This window comes from Halichoerus grypus, chromosome X, assembly GCF_964656455.1.
Source record: "Halichoerus grypus chromosome X, mHalGry1.hap1.1, whole genome shotgun sequence".
Taxonomy (NCBI): domain Eukaryota; kingdom Metazoa; phylum Chordata; class Mammalia; order Carnivora; family Phocidae; genus Halichoerus; species Halichoerus grypus.
Window position 1 is genome coordinate 112,547,193 of NC_135727.1, and position 26,161 is coordinate 112,573,353.

Consider the following 26,161-nt stretch of genomic DNA (forward strand, 5'->3'; position numbering starts at 1 on the left):
CTGTTTGGGCTCCGTGCTCAGCATGGAGTCTGCTTGTCCCTCTCCCCCTCCCCCTCCCCCCACTCTCACTCTCTCCAAAATAAACAAATCTTCAAAAAAAAAAAAAGCTATCATTAGGCTTATAAGAAGGAAAATCCTTGGGAGTGAAAGATAAAGAGGGAGCTCCAAACTATGGTCTGTGACTGATGACTCCAAGTACATTCGTCACTCTCAGGAACCTAAAGTCTTGGGTTTTAACGACCTCATGTGTGTGGGAGACAAGATCTTGGACTCAGGGAAGGTAGGGAATTGGAACTGAGATGTCTGCATAAAGCCAGACTCTCACATGACAGTAAAGTGAGAAAAAATGGAGACATAGAGGAGAGAGAATGTGGGAGAATTAATCTTCTGTATAACTGAAGAGCACAAAATGCAAAGAGAAAATCTTAAAAGTTGTCAGAGAGAAAAGAGAGATCATTTAAAAGGAACTAGCCTGGCAGCAACAATGGAACAATAACTTTAGATTGCTGAGAGAAAACCACCGTCTAGGTAGAATTTGACACCTACTTAAATGATGTATTTAAGAATAGGGTGAAATGAGGGCATTTTCAGAAAACCCAAATCTGAAAGAGTTATCACCAAAAGATGCTCATTAAAGGAGCTTTTAAGATTAGGATACATTAGGATAAAGAGAAATGATCCCAGAAGGAAAGTCTGAGATTTATAGAACAACAAGAACGTCTCATTTGGAGGTTAAAAATAAGATGGTGCTAAAATATTAGATAACAATAACTTTTAAGACAAGAGGATGGTGATTAGCCATCCTAAGGCCCTTGGATAGTTTGGGAGGAGTGGAGCTATTGATTTAGATTTTGAGTACACATGCTGAAATTTAAGAGTAATCACTAAGAAGAGAAATAGAGTATACAACTTCCAAACCAATAGAAGGGAAAATATGGAATCAAAAGAATAATCTGAAAGAAAATAGGAAGCAGAGAAGATACAGAAAAAGCAGGATAGACATCACAAAATAAAATGGTAAAGAGAATTCCACATACCAACAACTAATTAAAATCCCAATAAAGTGTAAATGTTCTAGACTCACCAGTCAAAAGAAAGATATCCTCAGATTGGACTAAAATGAAACAAAACAAAACAATCCAGATATTTGTTGTATCCTAGAGAAAACCTAAAATACAAAGACGTGGTATATCAGAATAATTCACGTTAGCTGCTGGTACAAACAACCCCTAAGTTCACTGGGGCTTAACACAAGGTTTAATTTTTGCTCACATCATAGTTCATCAGGTAAGGTTCCTGCTTTGGCTGTCACTCCTTCAATCAGTGACATAGGAATCTGGTATCTGTCGATCCTAGTTCTACCATCTTGGAGTTCTTTGCCTTGAGCCATGTGAGCAGGGGAGAGAGCACATTTAAGACTATGCACAGCATTTTAGGGGCCAAGCCTAGAAGTGGCATACATCGCTTCTGTCTACATTCCTCAGTGGTCCCAACATAACTGCAGAGGCTGGGCTTCTTCCTGTGTTTCCAGGAAGAAGAAATGGAATTAGTGAGCATCTAACCAGTCTCTGACACATAAAAAGATTGAAAATATGAAAAGATGGAAATGGATATGCTAGGCAGACACTAACCAGAAGAAAGCTAGAGTAGCTCTGTTCATATTGGACAAAATAGTTTTCAAGGCAAAATGGGTTATTAGGAATAAAGATAGCGGGATGCTTGGGTGGCGCAGTTGGTTAAGCGTCTGCCTTCGGCTCAGGTCATGATCTTGGGGTCCTGGGATCGGGCCCTGCATTGGGCTCCCTGCTCAGCAAGCAAATAAATAAATATATATTTTTAAAAGGAATAAAGATAGTAACTACATAAAGATAACATTCAACTTGTCAGGAAGAGACACTAATTCTGAAATTATATGTGTACCTGATGATATCTTCAAATAACATAAAGCAAAAATTGACAGAAGTATGAGGAGAAACTGATATAACATATACCTTTGTCAGTAATTGTTGTCACATAGACCAAAAATTAGTAGTATATAGAAAATATAAATAATCTGATTAATAAGCTTGATCAAAAGGGCATGAATAGGATCTTGTATCCAACTAGAGAAGAATGTACATTTTTTCTTCAGAGTGCAAGAAACATTTATGAAAACTGACCATATACTTAGCTATAAAGTCAACAAGTTTCCCAGAATCAGTATCATACAAACCATGTATTCTGATTACAGTGCAATTAGGTCAAAAATAAGTAACAGAAAGATAACTGAAAGAAAAAAGACTGTATGAAGATATTCACTCTAGGGTTAATTAGCAACAACAATGAAAAATTAGAATCACGGAATTATCCAATGATATGGGTATGGTTAAGTAAATTATGCCACATCAACCCAATGGGCTATCATGTGGCCATGAAAAATTATTTTTTTAAATGTTTAAGGTATAATATATTAAGTAGAAATTTTAAATCTATTGTATTTATGACTACAACCAAGTGAAAATATGTATTTAGAAAGATATAAGCAAATGAAAACAGTTGTTATATTACAGTGATGAGATTATGTGTAATTCTACCTTTAAAAAGATTTTCTGTGATGTGGTTATACTGTTTAATGTAAGTTAAAATAATCAATAGAAGACCTGATCTCTGTCTGGCAGCTGATGCTACTTATGCCTTAATATCCATTATCCTTTTATAACAATAGCATTTTAGTTGGGTACAGAACTGCCCAAAACAAGTGTACACTTCCCAGCCTCCCTTGTAGCTAGGCCTTACAATGGGACAAAGTCAGAGCTAATGAAATACGAGAAGTATTTCCTTTGTCTTTTTCTTTCATCTTGCTACCTGAAATCTTCCTTAGCTTTGTTATTGCACATACTATGGGTAGACTGAACTCCATATACGTTTGACTGGATGAGGGACTGCTTCCCAATTTAACGAATGAGTATGTGTGACTCATGAGGACAAATACGTGTTTTCTATTCAACCGGCATCCAGTACAAGCTCTGAAAACAAGGGGGTTATCCATCCTATTTTTGGGTATCAAATGATAATATATTAATATGGTAGAGTACATGTTTATGTTAACTATATTCTAGTGGGAATCATACACATTTACTCCAATATTCCTTATCATTTAAGAGAATGTTTTTACAGGGAACGAGATCCATTTATAGGCTGCTTGCCTGAGTTAAATCAGCAATCAACCTCCGTATCTTACATGTTAACCAAAATAAAAAATTGTATTTTTAAAGTTCAATAAAGAATGCACTTTGTTTAATTATCATAGTCCCTGGTAAGGTTTGATATAATCCAACAGCCTAGATCACAAAAAAGGATCAATAATTTGTACTGTATCAGGAATAAAATAATCAAAAGGAGATTGGTAAATATTACTCAAAACAATTTTTATACTTGAAAAATATCCAAATACAGCATTGAAGCAGATGAGACATTCTGCCCTAGGTCCTTGCGATCCTCCATAATGATTAGGTATGCTACGTCACGCCTACTATAGTAACGAATTCAGTATTAGTTTTATTATAATTCAGAATAGGTCAATCAAAAGGTGCTCTGTAAAAACAACATGCCAGTTAAAAAAAAAAAAAAGGCACTGGAAGCTGACTCAAGAATAGCCTTTTATTCTGTGAATTCTAATATTTATGCTAAACATGGCCTGTTTAGATGTTTTTAAAAACAAAGGAAAATCAAAATTGAGTAAAAGTTCCAGGGACTAATTTACTCATCATTTCTTGAGTAAAACCGTATACAGCTAGTTTGAGGGCATCTAGTAGAAATCATTATTCAGACTAAAATTCTCTCAGTAAAAAAATATTAGTACTTATGGTAATACTAAAAGGGCTTAAAAATCGGTCACACATTTGGTTAAGAGAGCATCCTGAAGGCTTGTTTATGTATTTCCTTTTCCTTTAATATGCATATTAGCAAGACAAGCAGATTGTTAAATAATTTGGCTTTCTATCAGTTAGCTACACATTAACATGACGGAGGACTATTAATATACAAGTCTTGATACCAGGCGAACAACTCCTTTTCTTGTTTTTCCAATTCCTCATCTGGCATGAGCTCATCAACTTTCACAATGTCAAAAGGTGGGGTAGAGAAGATGATTGTCTGTCGCTGCCTTGTACCTCGTGTGTCCGTCTGTGGTTCCTAGGTAGAAGTATAAACAAAAGAGGAAAAGATTTTACATTTGGTTTTTACTACTTTCTGTTTTTATACTGGCTGTTTATACTTAGCCTCGTCTCCAAACATTTACAGCAGATTTAAAAAAAATGACAAAGCAATATGTGAATACATGTTAGTTGCAAATATCCTACCATGTAGGAATGTACTGAGGCCGACTTTACACATACAGTTTTTAATAAGCTTGGATAGAAATGACTTATTTTGAGAAAAGCACCATTTGAGATGTGCTGAATCAACAGTGTCAACATACAGAGACTACTGTTGTTGGCCCCCTCATATTAGATGAGCCAAAACAGCCGGTATTTATCAGGTCAGCCATACTGTTGAAGAGTTTTTAAAACATATGTTACCAAGAGGAACACAGCTTTATACTATCCAAGTACATACCAAAGGTGTTTCAGCCTTGAACTTGTAGATTAGGAAATTCTACTTATACAAATAGAATGACTTACAGTTTGAATAGTGTCCAAAACAATGAATTCAGTACAAGTTCAACTTACCGTCCCCATGGAAGCAGTTTTTTCTTTAGCCATCTTATAGGCTTTTTTCATTTTTTCAACTTTCATTTGAGCTTGCTTGGATCGACGACCCAGATGTTTAATTTGATTCTGCTGTTGGTAGGGCCGATATAAAGGTTTGATAGCTGAAAAGGATGAAGGGCATCTAGAAAAGATTTGAATTACAGACAGGAAAAAAATGCACCAAATAACATTTAAATGTAAAGCAAGTTGCAAATTTTATTAAAGCATCTTCCAGCAACTAGATCATAGGCCTCAGTATCTGGAGCAATACTGCATGCAAGTTTTTAGGCCAGACTTATCATTTCTGCTTAAATTATATGGTGTAGTTCTTTATTTGTGCCATATGAAGGTGTAAAAATGATGATGTGGATCACGATGATGATGAAAATTATAAAACATGGTATCAATTTAAAATCAGTTTTCCTGGAAAATACCATGTAGTAGTCATTTGAATTATACACACACACACACACACACACCATATACTAACACAAAAAGGTGTTAAATTTCATAATGGCTGAGAAAACAAGCTGTTCTTATCAGTGTTGGGATCAGATACAGGTGGCGTCGTGCCCATAGCCCCCTAGGCCTCACCACTGCAAAGCACATAGGCCCAACTTCCAACCGCCAGCATCAGCCTCGCTCAGCGTAACAGCTTTCTTGTGAAAACAAGGGCCCATGTGCGGGGAAAGGACCTGAGAATTAATACTTCCCCTCCTAAACAGTCCTTAGCCAGTGCCTGATGTACATCGGCGTATAAATATCCCAACTCCCTTGCCCCCGCAGGATAACTTGAGTTGCACGTTCTGCGATGGCTTGGACATTCCCAGAAGGGATTAAGCTCCACTTACCCGCAGAAGTAACTTGTTTGCTAACACACGCTGTTTTGGCTGCCTGCCCCTCCTTGTTTCCCTTTCATCAGTGGTTCTGGGAATCACCTCCCAAATAGACTACTCATATCCAAATATTTGATCTCCTGGGAGATCCCAAACTAACACTGCATTCAAAGAAACCTGTAAGAAAGTACTTTTCCCTCTTTCATTGATTTAGGATTTGGCTACTTCATTTGGCTCTTCAGATGACTCATTCTTAGATAATCACTAGCAAGAGTCCAAATAGCAGGGAACCTGGGGTTATATATGGTGGCAGGGAAAATTACATCATTTATTTGACCTTGGTGGTAATAGGGTTAAGTTCTATATTCAGTGCTTATATAGATGAGTTAGAGAAAATCTATTTCATGATGGCAGACGACACCCTACACCAGGCCATCTGTCTGGCAAATGTATAGCCTTGATCATAAAATATATGGGCTAAATTATATTATTGGGTCAGCACCACTCATCTCTAGCCCTGGAAAAAACCCAGTGTGTTTGCCTGACAGTGGATCACCAGTGTCTTCATGTACTAAAGGAGTATTTTTTCATTTCAAATATGACGCTGTGGAAATAGACTACCAATAGATCCTCTTCAATCTGATTATCTCTTTCTTTTTTCTTAAGAAAGAAAGCTTCATTTGTAAATAAGATGGGCTAGGTGAGACTTGTAATGGAAAGAAAAAAGGAATATAATTGGAGCAGTCATATTCTGTCCGTATTGTTTCAGATCATAATACAGTCTATTTTGCTACAACATGAGTTTCTATAATGTGAATTGGCTCACATGCTATTGCTAAAGAAGGGAACAATGTCACTGTAATTTATATGCAATTTGTCCTCAGCAAGGGGAGCTGGAATCACAAGAGTAGAATTATGACCTTCAGCAGAAAAGGAAAAGGTCCTCAGTTGTGTGCAGCACAGGCAATGGGAGCCCTTTTGGCTGTATTTATGAAAACAAGAATTAGCACCTGCATCTAGGGCTCTCTCTCCAGAGGCACCCCCCACCCCCCAGTCCACCCTGACTGCCATCCCCCATGCTCCCTGCCTTGGGAGGGGGGGTTGGTTATTGGCAGGTTGCACTGCTTCTCATGTCCACTTAAAAGGCAACCACACTAGCCCAGGGCTCTACTTCCATCTGCATTATCTCCGTACCCACTGCCTGCTCTAATTAAAGAGAGGCCAGCATTTCTGCTCTCTCGTTGTACATTTTTTATATTTGCTGTGGTGGCCTCCAGCCGTCCTGAGCTGCCTGTCTGGTGGTATGAGTTATCTCCCCAGGTTCCAGTTGTCCTTTTTGTTAGTGCTCTGTTTACAAAGATGCCTACATTTTGAGCAATCTGCCTCAACCCTATTTTCCCCATATGCCCTATTATTATCTTTCATGAGCTATTTGGCAGAATGTGAACATTTTCAGAAATGCCCCTAGTATTGTGACCCCATTAAAATATCACTTTTACCTAACTTCAGAAACAATCTGTAGCTGGTGTTGACGCATCTCTTCTGTTTGTGGTCTCCGTAATAGATACTTCATTTCTTTTTGTAGACGGTTTGAGATTATTCCAGACTCTGCATAATCAACTATGTCATATATTATCATTGTCCTGGGGATGTTTTCGAGGTTTAATTTTCGCCAGTAGTTATTTCTGCCACCAGAAGATGCAGGGGTCTCATCCAGGAGACTGGAATACTATATGGAAAAAACAAGTAAGAATGATCAGTTGTGGGTACTCCAGAATGTTTTTAGACACATTTCCCAAGGTTCAAATATCCATTGTCACTTCATCCAAAAAGCATTCCTTGAGCCCATCTCTGAACTTTATCAGCTACTTTCTTCTATGGCTTATTCCTGACTACTTGATGTTTTAGCTGTCTGTGTACTTAGCTCCCCCCCGAGAAGGCACGATCCTCATCACGCAGTATCACGCTCATAGTACCACACTCACTAAATCTTTATTTAATGATAAACATTTTATTTTATTTAATGAATAAACATTTTAATGCCAAATACATGATCTGCATACCTGGTAGTGCTTGTTCATAACATGCTTGGGTTGAGAGGACATTTGCACAAACCTTTTTATAAGAATAATGAGTTCACCTCTGGTACTAAGTGGCGAATTTCACGATTTTCATTTGGAGCTTTGTAGAAATCCCACTTGTATTTATTTATTTTTTAAATTTAAAATATCAAATTAGGAATGTTAAAGTGCAAATATATATAATTGATGCAACCTTATAAAATGTTCATTTAAGACATAGGAGTAGGCCGGAGGATCTACAATGCTTATCAGCTAGGCATTTAGGGTATATCGCACACACACACATATACAAGGAGTCTTTCTTTTGTATCATTTAGGCATGCACAAATTTTACTTACTACCATTTGATTGAATAAGCCCAGTCCTCCAACAACTTGTCTCAAATTTCAGTTTCCCCAGTATAACTTAACTGCATAAAGTACAAACTTTGCTGATAGCTCTCCAGTCCATAGATCACTACAGACATAACAGATGTGTGTGGTGATGAGTGACAAATCATGTCCCTTCCTCCAAAGTGTCAGCAATTGGTCACTGAGGATCTGTTATTTAGTTGTATCACCTCTTTGTCTCCCAGTGATAAACCCCTGTGCCATTTTACCAAAAAAAAAAAAAAAAAGATAATCAAAAGAATAGGCCAAAAGAGAAACCAAAATGAAATGAAATTCAAATCAAAGGTAAATGGAGTTCTAGAAGAAATAGGTGACGAGGGGATATTGACACTGCCATCATTCAAGAGACTGAGGGTGGGCAGCTAGAGGAACGTGCTGAAGGTGAACTTGGCAGCATAATTGAGGAAAGTGGTTGTGACGAAAAGGATGAAGCTGTCCCAGAGGAAGTGACATTGACAAAAAAGACTCTTCACATTACAGGAACTTTGAGAGATTTCACATTTAATGTGTAAAGGATAAAATGTTGGTAGGTAATCCGAACTTAAGAGTGTGACAATTCACCAAGGCATGGAAAAGATGCTCACTATGTACTGTAAGCTATATGAGAAGAACAAGAAAGCAAGCACTGTTTAAACTACTCCTCATACACTGCTTTTTAAAGCTTTATTGAGATTCACATCCCATACAATTCACCCATATAAAGTATATAATTCAATGGTTTTTAGTATATTTACAGTTGATAAGTTTTTTACAAAGAAATAAAACACTTTTCCTCCTCAATGTTTCCAATGTTTTAAATTATAGCATAATAAATGTTTTGTTTTTTGTTTTCCTATATATTTATAACAGACAATAAGAGAGTTTTTAATGTTTTGACAAGATTTTTCTGAAAGGCATGGAACAATCATGATTTTTCACATTGATTATTAAGTTTGCTTTGCATGGTTTCAGGTCATTTTTTAAAAGATTTTATTTTTAAAAAATCTCTACACCCAATGTGGGGCTTGAACCCACAACCCTGAGATCAAGAGTTGCACGCTCCACTGACAGAGTCAGCCAGGTGCCCCTGAACGGTCATTTTATGGCCCTGCACTACCGCACAAAGTGAGGACTGCCTGTATATTTTACCTGCTGAGAGTGGAGTAGTAAAATGAGTAAACATCTCAGAACTGTCAATGACCTGCTCTGCACTTAGATATGTGACTTTGGGCAAGTTTTTAAAAATCTTTTTTTTCTTTTTTAAAGATTTTCTTTTTTAATTTTTTTATTGTTATGTTAATCACCATACATTACATCATTAGTTTTTATTTATTTGACAGAGACATAGAGAGCACAGATAGGCAGAGCGGCAGGCAGAGGGAGAGGGAGAAGCAGGCTCTCTGCGGACCAGGGAGCCCAATGTGGGGCTCGATCCCAGGACCCTGGGATCATGACCTGAGCTGTAGGCAGACGCTTAACGACTGAGCCACCCAGGTGCCCCAAGTTTTTAAAAATCTTATTAAACTCCATTGTTCTCATCTGTTAAAGGGTCACATAATTTACACACTTGAAGATTAAAGGAGATAATATGCACAAAAAGAGCCAACAAGGGGTGCCTGGGTGGCTCAGTCAGTTAAGCGGTTAAGCTTCTGCCTTCGGCTCAGGTCATGATCCCAGGTCCTGGGGTGGAGCCCCATGTCAGGCTCCCTGCTCAGTGGGGAGTCTGCTTCTCCCTCTGCCCCTCCACCTGCTTGTGCTCTGTTTCTCTGTCTCTTTCTCTCAAATTTTTTTTTTTTTAAAAAAAGAGCCAACAACAGTGCTGTTTCCATAAGGGGCTCAATAAAAGTCAGCAATCATCTGGGGTGCCTGGGTGGCTCAGTCGTTAAGCATCTGCCTTCGGCTCAGGTCATGATCCCAGGGTCCTGGGATTGAGCCCCGCATCTGGCTCCCTGCTTCTCCCTCTCCCACTCCCCCTGCTTGTGTTCCCTCTCTCGCTGTGTCTCTCTCTGTCAAATAAATAAATAAATCTTTAAAAAAAAAAAAAGTCAGCAATCATCAAGTTTCTTTCTCCCAACATGTCTATCTGGGACTTCTTCCTATGGCACCAATCCTTGGCATAGTCACACTCTGCAAGTATGTGACCCATGTCCTTAGCAAAGATAGTTGGCATCCCCAAGCGCTACTTATTTCCTGGTTCAATCCCCTCATTTTCCAGGTTAAGACTCTAAAGGAAATAAAGCATAATTGGGAGTCTCTAAGGCACTGCATTAATTTCATGTGTCACAATGAAGCAACTGAGTGAATAGTGAAGGCCATATATTATTATTATTATGAGCCAGAATTTGGGGATCCCTTGCGTCTTTAGAACTTGTAAAATGGTGGTAATAATAGTACCTACCTCTTAGGGTTGTTATGAGAAGAAAAGGAATTGGCACTACTGAGCATTTGCTATTATTATTAATCAGGTATCTAGTTTAAGTTTCCTGACTTAGTACTGCTGTCCAGCCTGTTATGCAAACCAGGAACCTGGGAGCCATGCTGGACACCTCTCTTTAGCTGGCCCCCATCTGTCACCAGGGCCCACTGCTTTTACTCTCTACTTATCTCTCTTGTCTCCAGCCTCACAGCCCTCCGCCAAGACACCACCATTTCTCCTGAGATACAGCAGGAACATCCAAACTAGGAGAAGGCTCTTGCTATCCTCTAATCCATTCCCTACACTGCAGCCAGACAGATCTCTTCACTCATTAGATTAGATCACCTCATTTCTTAACCCATTAAGAAGCATCAGCTTCTATTTGCACACAGGATCAAGAAAAAGAAAAACACCTTGCTGTGGTCAAAAGGCCTGCCTGATGCTCTCTTCCCAGCCCTCCAGGCTGCCTACGTACCAAACCCTCTGCTCCCTCTTCTCTACCCCACAGACCTGCTTTCGGGCCCTGCAGTTCCTCCTGCCACAGAGCCTCTGCCTGGGGCGCAACACCTGCTCAGCCCTGGACTGACGCTGTGACACATTGTTGATTGCCTGCCCATCAACCATTTCCCACTTCTCCCTTGCCTCCAGAGCCCGGATTTTTTTTTTTTTTTCAAGTATGGAACAGCAATATGTTCCAGGAAGGAGGGCCCCAGCACATGAACCATGATTGCTCTAAGTCAATCATGGAAAATGATCCCATTTCCCTTTATCAGTGATGAGGTTAGGGGGAGTATGTGATCCAGTTCTGACCAATGGGACCTGAGGGGAAGTCTGTTGGGGGCTTCTGGCAAAGATTTTTCTTTTTTCTTTTCTTTTTTTAAGGTAGGCTCCACACCCAGCATGGAGCCCAACCCAGGGCTTGAACTCACAACCCTGAGATCAAGACGTGAGCTGAGATCAAGAGTTGGATGCTTAAGCAACTGAGCCACCCAAGTACCCCCAAAGATTTTTCTTCTTGCGATAAAAAGGAAAACGATGCTTCAGAGTCCCCTTGTTCCTGCCTTTGAAGGAAGTTAAGAATGTGATAGTCATCTTGTCACCATGTGAAGCACCGTAGAGAAGCTGACCCAGAACCCTGATGTCCTTGAGCTGCTGCATTAGCTAGCCCAGGACCCACCTATCTGTGGACTTCTGACATGGGACAATAAATGTCCTTTGTTGTTTAAGCCTCTTGTGGTTGGGAGTATTCTGTCACTTGTAGCACAAAGCATCCAAATAATAATCCAAATATTAATAGAACCCTTCCTTACTAGGTCAAATCTCCATCATGCACTCTTTCAAAACCATGTACTTGATTTCACATAATATAAAATTCACCATTTTAACCATTTTAAAAGTAGCACTACTATCTAATTCCAAAACATTTCTATTGCCCCCAAAAGAAAGGCCACATTCATTAGCTATCACTCCCCAGATGCAAAAGCCAAATATTATATGATTCCATTAATACAAGCTACCCAGAATAGGTAAATTCAAGGAGACAGAAAACGGATTAGTGGTTGATAGGGGCTAGAGTGATGGGGAGGAATGGGGAGTGACAGCTTAATAGATGTGAGGTTTCCTTTTGGGGCAACAAAAAGGTTCTGGAACTAGATAGTGGCGGTGTTTGCACAACATTGTGAATGTACTTAATGTCACTGAATTGTACCATTTAAAATGGTAAATTTTATATTGTGTGTATTTTTCTATAATGAAAAAAATGAATGAAATTTTCTTCTTGGAGGACAAGGTCAGGAGGCTTTTTAAAAGATATTTTTTTAAAGATTTTATTTATTTGAGAGAGAGAAAGAGAGCGAGCGAGCATGAGGGGGGTGGGGCAGAGGAAGAGGGAGAAGCGGGCTCCCTGCTAAGCAGGGAGCCGGACAAGGGGCTTGATCCCAGGACCTCGAGATCATGACCTGAGCCGAAGGCAGACGCTTAAGTAACTGAGCCACCCAGATGCCCCCAGAAGATTTTTTTAAATTGTTGTTTCTAATATCTAAATCTCAATTCCTTACTTGCATGTAATCTTTCAGGGTGACAATATCTATTTCATCAGTTACTTTGAATTTCTGGAAAAGATGTTCATCTTCCATAACTTGATGGTAAAACTTTTTTTTCCCCATCATTTTGCAAGCATCAGCCACTCCCTATAAAGAGAATAGAAAACAGACCTTTAAAACAGTAGTATAATAGCAACAATTATCAGTGCATATTTTATATATTTCTTCTGACAAATACATCAAATATTGTTCCTTTCTCCTAGCAGCTTGCTATTCAATAAAAAGACCATATTTACAAAGAAAAGATTGTATAGGAGTTTTTAAACCATTTAAAATTTGTTTCCATAACCATATATACATAGTTTTAAAATGTAGCTGGAGGAGTAGCTGAGTCTACAACCCTCAGAGAACCACAGTGTTTTAAAAATCTGGTTATTTCCCCCTTAAAAAACATTCTTTTCCCTTAACAAAACAAATCTCTAGCGTCATTCGTGTTGTCAAGGCAGAGAAAGCTTCCTTGGTTATTAAATAGGTTGCCTTAGGAACTGCAGGGAAAGGTGTTCCTAAGGCCAGCTCTCTTTTATGTGTTAGTTAATACCTCGCCCCCAAATGGAAACATGTACGTTTCAGATTGCCTCCCTCTCCTTCAGACCTCATTCTCTGTGGCCAGAGTAGCAAAGCATTTTTTTTTTTCTCTCTCTGAAATGTTGGCATTTTGTACTCAAGGACAGCCCCTGATAGGGCAGAGGTAGAAGATAGAAAATACGGAGGCCCAAATCTCATCTGGCCCTGTTTGTACCATACCCTTTCACATAATGCCCATCCTTTGCTAAGAGCTATACATAGACTGTGAGTAGAGACTTAAGTACTCCCCACCCTCGTTCCCACCCCCCATAAGTATGTGCTGACTCTTCTAACACATATTTATATTACATATCTGTGCTTCTGGCCACAAAGTATATGCTTATGAGAAGGGAGACTGGCTTAGATGAAAATTCAAATACCTTTGGATTCCAGATCAGTTTCTCTTCCCCTTTGTATCTCAGAATGTGTATTTGTGAAAGCATGGGAACTCCAGGTTATAATGCTGATATGAGGCCACTTGAGACGAGATCGAAATTTGGAATGTGTTCTTTTTACTTAACACACAATACAAGAATGAGCCTGAATGTATTGTCCATTTCATTTTTCACTTTTGTTATTGAGAATATTCCTTTTTTATTTATTTTTCTAATTCCAAAGCTTTGAACATGGACACACATGGAAAATGGAAGAATATTCAGATGGTTGTAGTTCTATTCCTAATGCACTAAACTGAAGGGACAGAAACTGTTTATGTGATGAACCTTCCTTTAGGCAGATCATCTTTGTTTTCCATTTCATTAGTTTCTTCACACAGCACGCATCTTAAAGAGAAGGCAGTGTTGGCACGTGTCACCATTACGCTTTCTTGCAATTAATTTCCTGTGGGCTCTCATTAACCATTCTCACAGTAACACTAAAGGTAAAAGCAAATAAACTGTACAGAGAACACGTCTGAAAACTGTACAATTTCTGCTTTGAGAATTTCTTTAGCTATAACTGTATTTTACTTTAGCTCAAGTTACTCCGTAAGGGTATTTCTTGTCAGTCCCTCCCCACTCTACGCCCCTCAGCCACCACCCACAACCTCTCCAAGCCCCAGTTTCCTTATTTGTACAGTGCCTCAGCTGTAGGGCTCAGCTGTGTCAGGCCCATCCCAGTGTCCAGCCAAAAAAACCCTATGCCTGGCAGCGTGGGGCAGGCTCGCTGCCCACTTGCGACAGGGGCTTGAAAAAAGTTTGCCCTCCAACGGCCAGGATGTTCTTTCTCCGGCATCTGCTGGAGATGGCCAGCTTCAGGAAAGTGCTTCTGGGTCGGAAGGGATGGTTAAGAAGGGCCCAGCCCCAGGTGAAAGGGAAGGGTGGAAACCGGGCAAGGAGCCCAGGATAGCCGCCAATCAGACTAGGATTCAAGAGGCAGGTTCCATTCTTAGTGGGTGACTCAAAAGGTCAAAGGGGGGCATCTCTAAATTTGACACCTCCCCTGATACCTGGCATCACCGTGGCCCAGAAGCCCCCACAGGCCTGCAGCTCCGTGCTGGCCTAGATCCAGACCTGCGCTCGTGAAGTTACTCTACTATCTCAAGTCACTTCCCCGCCCAGCTGGAAATTCTCACTTACGAAGGTAGCAGTAACTGGTATCCCAGCACAGGCACAGAGTTTCCTGGTTTGGAGCAGTTCAGTTATATACGGGCTCCAAATTCATGAAAGCAGCACACCTGCTGGGGTTGAAGTGGGCACAGGGCGGCGGATAGATGGGGGGAGTATTCAAGCCTCAGTTCTGCCCCTGACAAGCCTCTCCGAGTTCCAGCTTCCTCACAGGCAAAAATGGGAATAACATGTACCTCACTGGAGTTATCAGGGGGCCGTATAAGAGAACATATTGAGCAGGCTTCCTGACTCAAGAGTGGTTAAGAGCACAGGCTCTGGAATCAGGATCACTGGGTTTTGATATCGGTTCCTTCCCTTTCTAGCTGTGAGACCTTAGGCAAGTGACTTAGTCGTTTAAAATGGAAGACAGCCACAGAATCTACATTCTAGAGTTTATGAGAATTAAATGATAATGCACACAAAATGTTTAACACAGTACTTGACAGTGCTCAATAAGGGCAGCTATTATTAATAATAATGTTTTTCCTTTTTACATAAATGCCCAATCCTCAAAAAGAACAGGGATCTTCAATTTAAACGAATGGTTGCTGGACATTAATGTTTCAGAACTGTCAATTACCCGGAGGCATTCCAGGCCACGGTGTGTGTTGGTGGGGGGCACCTTTATGACAGTGCTTGTCAAACTATATTGTGCCTAGGATTGTCTGGGGGTCTTGTTAAAACACAGGTGCTAATTCAGTGGGTCTGGGGTGGGGGCTGATAGTCCACATTTCTAATAAGTTCCAGGGGATGCCAGTGCTGTGGGTCTGTAGACCACACTGAGTAGCAAGGCTTTAGAATATTCTAAATATAGCTGGAGGATGAACTATAGTGACAACCGTCTGTAAATAAGCATTGCTCTGAAAATAGATCATCGAAGTAGGTAACTGAAATGAGATCTCTTTTTTGTACACATGGCTATCCAATTGTTCTAGCACCATTTGAACTGACCTGGCACATTTGATGAAAATCAACTGATCATCTATGAGTGCATATATTTCTGAATTCCCTATTCTATCTCATTGATTTACATGTCTATCTTTAAGCCATCACAACACTGTCAGGATCACTGCAGCTTTTTAAGCCTTGAAGTCAGGTAATGGAAACGTTTGTTCTTCTTCTCTAAGGCGGTTTAGGCTATTCTATGTCCTTTCACTTGTTTTTACTGTGTGTGTGTGTGTGTGTGTGTGTGTGTAAATACACGAGAAATACTGTTGGGAAATGATAAGGAAATGAAACTAGAATTGGAAGTAAGAACCAGAGAAAAGACAGAACAACAACAAAACTGTGTTCATCAGTGAACTTAAATTACACGTCTGAACTAAAACTGACTTATTTATTTCATACTAAGAATTAAGTGGGGGCTCCTGGCTGGCTCGGTCGGTAGACTGTGAGACTCTTGATCTTGGGGTTGTGGGTTTGAGCCCCACGATGGGTGTAGAGATTACTTAAAAAAATAAAATCTTAAAAAAAAAAAAGAGAAAGAAGTGAACTTAGGAAAGTTGGATCAGTTTGCTCAACACACAATTTCTACATTCAAAGGACTGATGCAAACTTAGAAAAATTCTCCTTCTACAGGTTTTTTATCAACCATGAATCCAAGTGTTACCAGTTTGTTACGAAGCTGAAAAAGGAATCCTAATCTGTTCTTTCATGTTCTCATCATTTAAATCCTCTCAGAATGTTTAGTGAAAAACTCAAACTAAACAGTGTTATCACATTTTTATAGTAAGAACAAAAATTTTTAAAAAACATATTTGTGTGAGCATTTTTATGGGCAAAAAAAAATGAAGGATACACAGTAAACTATTAACAGTGTTCACCCCAGGTGAGTGAAAGTCACAGCACAGAGAAGAAAGGCATGAGGCACAGTTTCCTTTTTTAAAAATCTCTGTGCTATTTCTTTTTTTCCCAACAGTCACTTTGTAATTTAAATAAAAACTAAAGTTATTATACAGCATTTTAATGAGTTTTAATATACACACAGTCCTTTCCAGTCACAGCCTTTAAGTTTCTCATTTGCTCCGGCCTGCAGACAGTAGGGGCCACCAGGAGCTGACCCAGGAGAATTTCTGTTCCTGGAACAGTCTCATCATGCAATCTCAGAAAAGCAACAATTGATGATATTTTATAGGAATGATAAGCTTATTCTGTACATAAATGTGGCATGAATTTATTCCTTGAGCATAGGATAAATATCAATTTTTGCATGTGAAGTCATTCTATATAAATGAACAAATACTAATGTTTCCAGAACACCATATTCCATATGAAAACACAGAGTCCATTTGATATATTCTGAAACTGAATGAAATGTTCTCTGATGTTGCCTGAGAACACAGAGAAAAGCAGTCTCTTTTTCTTTTCTAATATTCTCCAGAGAATAAATGCTGTATATCCTGGATCTGATCAGAAACTCCCAGGCTGAGTGGTCTATCCTGAACATGCACCATTACTGATGATTTTGGATGGGCCATACATTTCATGTAAAATATCTCCAGAAGGCTACGGGAAAATAACCTTTGATGTATGATTTATAAAAGGCTAAGTATGAGAATGCACACATTTTTTCCCTCAATTATAGTCATGTTTAAGGGCCAAAGGAGCAAAACCTACACTGTAGTAGCACTGCAGAGCCTTGCTATTAAAAGTGGGGTCCATGGACCAGCAGTAGTGGTAGCACCCGGGAACCGGTTAGAAATGCAGAATCTCAGGTCCCTTCCCAGATCTAATGAACCAGAAAATTTTAACAAGATTCTCAGGTGATTCCTATGCTGTAGACACAATTATGGTAAATATATATGAAACTTAAAAGTATGAGAAATCATATAAAGAAGGATAAATGTTTTAAAAGTTCATTTTCAATCCATAGTCCAGCACACTTTTTTTCTAAATATGCTACCAGAATCAAAGAAACCATGATAAAATGTCATTAAAATAAAATTGCATCAAATGTTCTGCATAATTTAAAAGCCCTGACCAATGGGCCACTTTAGTCCATTATTAACAAACCAAAATTTAATTTTTTTCTTTTCTTTTAATTTAAATTCAATTAGCCAACATATAGAACATCATTAGTTTCAGATGTAGAGTTCAGTGATTCATCAGTTGCATATAACACCCATGCTCATCTCATCACGTGCCCTCCTTAACGCCCGTCACCCAGTTACCCCATCCCCCCACCTACCTCCCCTCCACCAACCCTCAGTTTCTTTCCCATAGTTAAGAGTCTCTCATGAACAAACCAAAATTAAATAGAAAGAAAAGTGATGAGTATTTTTAAGGGCCTCTAAAAGTAATTCATTCCAAATATTTTTTTTGCTAATAAACAGAGACACCCTGAAACATGATGATTAAAAAAATACTACCTGGCTGCTGGGCCATTTAATGGTGAAAACACTTAGTCTGTCCACTTTGAATGCAATTCAGATACTACATAGATGTTAAGAAGCGAAAGTAACATAAAATGGGGGCACCTGAGTGGCTCAGTCGGTTAAGCATCTGCCTCTGGCTCAGGTTGTGATCCCGGGGTCCTGGGATGGAGCCCCGCATTGGGCACCCTGCTCAGCGGGGAGCCTGCTTCTCCCTCTCCTTCCCGCTCATGCTCTCTGTCGCTATCTCTGTCTCTCTCTCTCAAATAAATAAATAAAAATCTTTAAAAAATAAAGCAACATAAAATATACATCATGAAACATCACCTCATTTGATGGCTTAAATAATTTTTTTCCACTGAAATACTTGTTACCATGGCCTTCAGTATGAAGAAAAATTTTAAATACGATGAAAGGTGGAAATGTTTCACCACTAAATCTGAAATAAAGACCAAAAATTAGTGATTTGGCATCAGGCTTGGGGCTTAGTTACTTCTCCTCCTATACTTAAGATAGTTCCCATAGTTTCCTGAATGCGGGGTAAAGGCTCTGCCAGAGCACGGAAAGAATGGGCAATGATATGGATTCCAGAGATGAAAGAGCCACAGTGGAGTGTGTGCACTCACAATTATTCTCATTCACGTGTCACACTGGACACATCATGGGAGATAAGCCACTCTCAAGGCAACTTTTGGCCCAAGAGTCATGCCTCAGTTTCCTCACATAATAAATGTAAATAAGAGGGCGCCTGGGTGGCTCAGTTGGTTAAGGGACTGCCTTTGGCTCAGGTCATGATCCTGGAGTCCCGGGATCGAGTCCCGCATTGGGCTCCCTGCTCAGCGGGGAGTCTGCTTCTCCCTTTGACCTTCCCCCCTCTCATGCTCTCTCTATCTCATTCTCTCTCAAATAAATAAATAAAATCTTAAAAAAAAAGAAAAAAAAAGAAAAAATAAATGTAAATAAGAATAACACATTTACTCTGTAATTATACCCTGAAAACGTATGAGGACTTGAGAAAATAAATTTCTAAGGTTTCTTCATTTTAACAAGTGCTTCTTGAAATAAATTAGCATAGAAATATTACCTGAATTTAACTTTACACTTCATGCTAGGATCTTTCAGGAGCTCAGCCTCTAAGGGGCTCACTTTCTTCAGTATTTCATGCGTCACACAACATTCCTGAAATAGATGATGATGCTATAAATGGAAAATGGTACCCAGCCCAGATGTAATTTACTGAGAATAACAGAGGTGGCATGGTAAAGTGAACAGTACACCAGGCTTGGAGTTCTGAATACCTGGGTTCTAGTCTTGGCTCTTCCATTTATCAACTGTGTAACCCTGAGTCAGTTACTTCCAAGTTGGAGTAGGTGTCCCTCCTTGACATCCCAGGCACTGTTCTTTCCCTATGACAACACTTTTCACCATGTATTATAATTAACTATGAACTAATCTGTGTCTTCTACTAGACTGTAAGCTGCATGAAGGTACTGATCATGTCTTTCTTCTTTACCATGTATGCCTAGCATCTAGTACAGTCCTTGGAACACAGCAGGTGTTCCAAATACTTGCTGAGCAAGTATTTGATGTTGAATGAATCATCACTGTAAAATGAGGAAGATAATAGTAATGTTACTAGCTTTTAAGTACCTTTTATATACCACACACTCTGTTACATGCCTTATAGACATAACCTCATTTAATCCTTGCAACTCAGCAATATTATTCAAATATTATCATTCTCATCCTTCCAATGAGCAGGCTGAGACTCTGGGAGTGTCTGTAACTTATTCAAAGGCATACAGGTAGTAAGTGGACAAGCCAGGATGCAAACATAGGTCTCTTTGACTCTAAAGCCCCACGACATGACCCTGCCAACCTTTATGCCTATGACAATCACATAAAAATGTACACCAAAGGGCTTTTAAAATGACAAATCATTATTAATGTCAGGTAGGAACCTGAAGTGTTAGGATAACAGATTTTTAAAAAAGAATTAATTTCCTTCTTTCTGTTATTATAAGCATCTAAAGTTATAGCAAAACCAGTATTATGATAATTAAATGCAAGTTCTGTATGTGAAGACAATGGGTTATGGACCTGAAATGTCACCTGTTTACCTGAGTGGGTTTTCTCTGAGGTATTCTGCTTTTACTGGCATCAGAAATGGGTCTGTGGGTCAGATGGTGAAGAAGTGTACATACTGCTCAGACTTCATGATTTTTTTCAGAGCTGCTAAAATTACCTTTATGTGGCTATTACTAATTATAAACTATTATACTCATAGGTGATTTTATTAGAATACTTGGTATTATATGAAGGAAAGCTTTTTATACTCTGCTAGCATTGCCAGAGTTGTTTTTTTGGCGGGGGAGGGGGGAGTGAGGGGATGTGCACCTTAGGGGTTTTTTTTCTTTTACTTAAATAGGACCATATTATTCATACTGTTCTATACTTGCCTTTTTCGTTAATGAGATATCTTAGCTATCTTTGTATTGTAGAATCACATACAAGGCTGCAAGGTTTAACACCATGAAAGCGCCAACACTTATTTAACCAGCATCCCACTGTTGGACATTATATGGTTTATTTCTTTGCTATTACAAACAATACTGCAATGAAATTGTACATATATTGTATAACGGATTCCCAGAAGTGAAATCGTTGGGTGAAGGTAAGGGCACTTTTAATTCAGAGATTTTTCTTGTTGGACGATCAGTGTCCCACATCTTCAAATAAGAAATTGAATTTTTTAAAAACATCATTTTGGTTTCAGAAGAAAGAAATAACAGTCACCTACATTATTTACAAATAAATCCAGAAATATTCATTTAGGGCTAACCAAAGAAGCAATCCCAGAACCCCATGCACTATTATTAGATTCAAATAGAAGAGATAAAAAAGGTTTTGTATTTTATCTTTACTTAACAGACCTTTTAGCTTATAAGTAATTAGATCTGTCAGAGAAAACAAAAAGCAAAATACATACCGCCGCACAAACTGTGTGCTTTAGGAGTTGAAATATGTTTTGTCCATATGAGATAACCAAGCTCTCTGGATCCTTTGAGCTGAAATAGCTTCACGAGCTCTGAGAAGAAAAACAAGAGGTTAACATTAATGAAGTAGTTTTCATTTTCCTAAAATCTTGGGGAACTCTGAATTTATGCTTCTTCCCCCTGCACCCTCCCGTCCCCTACCCTAAGACTGACCTAATGAAGAACATTTGGATGTGGTAATTGGAACTGGTCATTTGCAGAATCCAGTCAGAATGAGGATATAAGATATTTGAGAATATTTCCCTTGGGATTAAAAAAGTCCTGGCTAAAACTTTATCAGCAAAAGGCATATATAACTAAAAATGTAAGAAGAGACAAATTTGCTTTCTAAAAACATCCATGACCTAAAATGATTCCATTATAGTTAGTTCTTAAGAACACTGTCCAACTAGTCCAAGTGCTATGAAAATAGAATGTAGAATACTCAAAGTTACAGTAGGTCCAATTCTTTTCTGGGAACAGACAACCAGGCCCTAAAAAAAGAAACTTCTTTTTCTAATCTTCGCTTGAAACAGGCTCATCCCAGTCAGGTCAGAGAATTATCTTACTTTGGATCACATCTCAGCACTAGCAGATTGTAGGGATCACCCTCTCCAAAACCCCCCAATCCCATCCTTACCCCTCACAGGGCTACATGTGAAGAGAGGTGGATACTCCTGTATAATGTCACCCTTGGCTGGCAAAATGCAGACTGTAAGATGTAGAGTAGAAAAGGCCTGACATATGGAAACAAAGCTTTAAATCATCGCTGATGCCATTTATTAGCCGTTTAACCTTATGCAAATCACTTACCTTCTCCCAGTTGCTGCTTCCTCACTTATAAAATGTAATAATAAGACTGCTTCACAGAGTTGTCAGAATCAAAGAAATGTGTGTTAACATGCTTTGCAAATTATGAAATACTATAATTATAATAATTACTATTCAGTTCAAAAGTAATTTTAAAACACACAAAAAACCCTCTAATTTACAAAACAAGAAGTGTTTGATGTTAGCTGGGTAAATACGGTATGGAAACTGACCAGTTGTGGAAAACGATAAAGGGCGAAAGATGGCTACTTACTGTTGTACTGCCTTTCTCTTTCCAATATTTGACAGACGCATTTTGTAGTCTTTTCCTGAGCGTGGATTATCTGATTTTGGAACACCAGTAACTGATGCCTTTGAAGAACCCTTCATATTCCTTACGATGAAGTGCTCTGAAAGTACACAGATTCAGCATTTGAGGTCATAATCTATATTCTTGCACTGTTTGGACAAGACTCAAGTGCCATATGAATGTTAGGCTAATTCCAGAACACATTACAAAGGCAGGCATCATGGATCTGTTAATGTTGCTTACAGCTTACATGCTTTAGGTACTAAAAATATTCTGAGGGACATGGAAAAGACAAGTGGATCTATCCATAGCCTTCTAACTGGTCCGCCAGTCTTCAGTCTCTGTGTCCTCTTGGTCCTCCTCCACACCACAGCTCGAGTTAATTCTGTAGAGCAATAATCCAGCTTTCTGACTCCCCAGCTTAAAATCTTTAAGGGACACTTCATTTCCTCCACACTGAAGTCCAGACTCCTTAGAATGGTGTTCCAGACTTTTCTCAATCTACGGTCCACTCTTTCAAATATCAAAATACCAACTTTCACCAGCATTCCTCTCTAGACTCCGTGAGAACAAGAACTTCTCACCAAAATCAGCCAAAGTTTTTCAACTCTGTGCCATTGATCATGCCATTTCCTCTTCCTGGAGTGACTTCCCTACCGCCAGCAAACATCTATTCATCTTTCAAGACCCCAGCTATTTGATGCCTCTTCTCTGAAGTTTTCCACCCTCTCTTTTTCAACAACTGTTCACCCTGTCTCCAAGGTCCCATAATACTGTACATGCTTTTCGGGCGCCTGGGTGGCTCAGTTGGTTGGGCAGCTGCCTTCGGCTCAGGTCATGATCCTGGAGTCCCTGGATCGAGTCCCGCATCGGGCTCCCTGCTCGGCAGGGAGTCTACTTCTCCCTCTGACCCTCCCCCCTCTCATGTACTCGCTCTCTCTCATTCTCTCTCTCTCAAATAAATAAATAAAATCTTTAAAAAAAATACTGTACATGCTTTTCTTTCACAGTACTTCTCATGTCATGATTTTTCTTGGCTGTCACCCCACCAAGCTCATTGAGGGCCAGAGGCATCTTGCTAACTATGGAATCCTCCATGCCCAGCGAGAGTGGAGAATTTTTACATGCTTGTCTAAGAGCTTTCTGTCCTGGTTTTATCATGGAACAGCAGTGAGACTTTGGGCAAGTTCCTTAACCTCTTGGTACCTCAGTTCTCTCTGTGGTAAAGTGAGAGGGTGTGTACTAACTGTACTGATTCCAGCTTTGGTTTTCTATCCTTTGATGCATTATGCCGATTTGGATGCAGTTCACAAATTCTTAGTCACTGCTTAGTCTCTTCTACTAAAGCAGGGGCTCTTCATTTTCTTCTGGTGCCATGGACCCCTATGGACAGATTCCTAAGAATTACATTTTATAAATGCATAACATAAAACACATAGGACCACAAAGGACTCTATATTGAAATCACTGTCAAAATATTTTCAAAAACAAAATTATAGGAATCTGTCCTCTTTAGGCGTTAAATAAGATGAGCGCTCTAATAACTACTGTACTTGCGAGGTGGTAATGAGCAGAAATGGTATGTCAAGAAGTCTGCCATGACTGTAACACTGTATGAAAGTATCTGTGCTTTCTACTGGTGACTAAGTCCCAGGTACTGCTCATACCACTGTGCTTTGTTGCCTACACTATAAGTGAAAGAAATGTTAAAGTTCAGTTAGAGATGAGTGAAAATAAAGTTGTAATTTTTTTCCCCATCTAAGTTCATATAGCCCTTGAATTAAGAACTCCTGCCCTGGGGCGCCTGGGTGGCTCAGTCAGGTTGAGCATCCAACTCTTGCTTTCAGCTCAGGTCATGAGCTCATGGGTCGTGGGATCAACGGGGAGTCGGCTTGAAAATTCTCTCATTCTGCCTCTCCCCCTGCTCTCTCTCTTTCAAATAAATAAATCTTTAAAAAAAATTTAAGAGCTTCTGCCCTAATTTATCACTATACTTCACTCTTTTATATACATGTGCCATTCCATTACAAATGCAGAGCCTTCAGTCTTCTCAATATTTGTCCTTGAGGATAGGGATAGGGATGGCTTGGAATATACAATTCTCTTGAGAAACAGAAAAGCAGCCCTTAACATGTGGGAGTTGGCCTGGCACTCACAGCTGGGATTTGGTACTATCCTGGCTTCCTAACATCACCCAAACCAGAGCAAAGCCTGACTTCTTTGAATTCGCCCCCAAATTACCTAACCAAAGCCCAAATCTTTTTTTTTTTTTTTTAAGTAGGCTGCATGCCCAGCGTGGAGACCAACGGGGGTCTTGAACTCACGACCCTGAGATCAAGACCTGAGCTGAGATTAAGAGCCTGATGCTTAACTCACTGTGCCACCCCAGGCGCCCCAGCCCAAATCTTATAATAAATTTTTCTAGCACCCTCTCACTGAGATGCCCTGCTGTGCCAAGTTGTGTGTTTTCCTTGCAGCAGTGAGGCATAATAAACCCAACTTGTTCAACTACAGATGTGTTCCTAGTGGTCTTTGGCTGGAGGGCGCGATGCGGCCTCACACAAACCCCCCAAATCTTTTGGATGCCCGCCTGGATGAATTTACACTTTCTACAGGGGTGAGGACGTGTAATACAGATCGAAATATGAAGCATACCCCGATTATGAGACAGTATAACAATTATTTAGGCGAGATCACAGGCTTTAAAGACAGACTACCTCGGTTTGGATTCTGGGTTCCCACCTTTTCCATGTGGCCTCGTACAAATTACTTCTCCGTGCCTCGGTTTCCTCATCTACTAGATTGGAAAGAATAATCGTACTCACCTACCTGGGTTGTTGTAAAGATTAGATGAATATGTGCAAGAAGTTTAGATCAGAGCTGAGCACATAGTAAACACGGTGTTAGTGTTTTGTTAATTAGTGTATTCCTGTTAATTAGATCATCACTCTCATTATTACCTTTTCTAGCAGTATTAAGGGACATTTGATTCCCAGAGAGGGTCAGGGCCTTTCGAGACTAAAGGATATGGCAAATTAGATTAAATTTAAAACCTCAGGAACTTCCAGCCCACGGAAAAAAAAAATCTGAAAACCTTTTGTGAGATAATTCCAGGCCCCAGGGGTCGGCAGCTTCCGGCTGCAAGACTCTCAAAGACGCCTGAGACCAGCTGAGCGCCCCCGCCCGGCGGCCTCGGCGCACAGTATTCCCAGCCCACGCCGCTGGGCGCCCAATCGCGGTAGCGAAGGCCGATTCCCAGCGCGGCTAGGAGCCCGGCGCCTCCCTCCTCTCGCCCCCGCGTGCCGCCCACACTGAGCTGGCGCTTTCCTGCCGCCTAGCAACGGTCGGCGCAGGGGCGGAGCCTCCGGGAGGCGGGGCTTGCGTTCGCTCCCTGACTGAGGAGCGACGCGTTACCGCTCAGCGACGCCGCTCCCAGACCAGGCTTCCGAACAAATCCTTCGCGGGATCGAATTGGCTGTTCGGCAGTCATCCGCACCGCGGCCCGCTTGCGGTCAGAGGAATCAGGGCCCTACCCGGCCGCCGTAGCCACCGCCCTGTAGTGGGCGGGCCCAAGGCCGGGGTCACCCCGCCGGAGCCACCTTTGCCAGCAGCATGTTCAAGGTGAGAGCGTGGAGCCGGGTCACAGCTGTCACTGCCCCCTCCCGGCCTCGCGGAGCCCTGCTCGCGCTCTCGTGGGCTTTCCCGGGGGCTAGGCCCGGTTCGCCCCGAGGCTTTCCCGCCTCCGGGCCGGGTGCGTCCGGACTCCGCAGTTCATTCACTGATGCGCTAGGAGCGAAAGGTTGCCGGGCGGAGGCGTGAGATCCCCGGGTGGGTGGGCGGGCCCTGTGGGTCTTCCTCTCGTGAATAAAACACTTTGAAAAGTTAAAGTACCCCCCAAAGTATTCACCCACCCCACCTCCCGATGGTTCCT

The 26,161-nt window shown here is 40.4% G+C and overlaps 2 protein-coding genes and 1 long non-coding RNA gene across 3 annotated transcripts in view; 1 reads left to right on the forward strand and 2 right to left on the reverse strand.

The window, feature by feature from the left end:
* Positions 1-3,657: 3,657 nt before the first annotated feature.
* CXHXorf58 (chromosome X CXorf58 homolog) lies at positions 3,658-21,744 on the reverse strand. Its single transcript, XM_078064049.1, is given in 9 exon segments — positions 3,658-4,173; positions 4,710-4,872; positions 7,066-7,295; positions 12,489-12,620; positions 18,403-18,514; positions 19,160-19,254; positions 21,065-21,102; positions 21,105-21,163; positions 21,680-21,744. Coding segments are annotated over 9 exon segments (1,071 nt in total). The 3' UTR covers positions 3,658-3,996.
* A 13-nt stretch (positions 21,745-21,757) lies between these two features.
* Positions 21,758-25,390, reverse strand: LOC144380634 (uncharacterized). Its single transcript, XR_013444858.1, has 3 exons — positions 25,325-25,390; positions 22,195-22,330; positions 21,758-21,847 (listed from the first exon to the last, which is right to left on the reverse strand). It is a non-coding gene; the product is annotated as an uncharacterized LOC144380634 (long non-coding RNA).
* Positions 25,391-25,601: 211 nt separating this feature from the next.
* APOO (apolipoprotein O) overlaps positions 25,602-26,161 on the forward strand; it is a 63,168-nt gene continuing 62,608 nt past the window's right edge. The window contains exon 1 of the mRNA XM_078065425.1: positions 25,602-25,851. Coding sequence (XP_077921551.1) covers positions 25,843-25,851 — 9 coding nt within the window. The 5' untranslated portion in view covers positions 25,602-25,842. The remainder of the gene's footprint in view (positions 25,852-26,161) is intronic.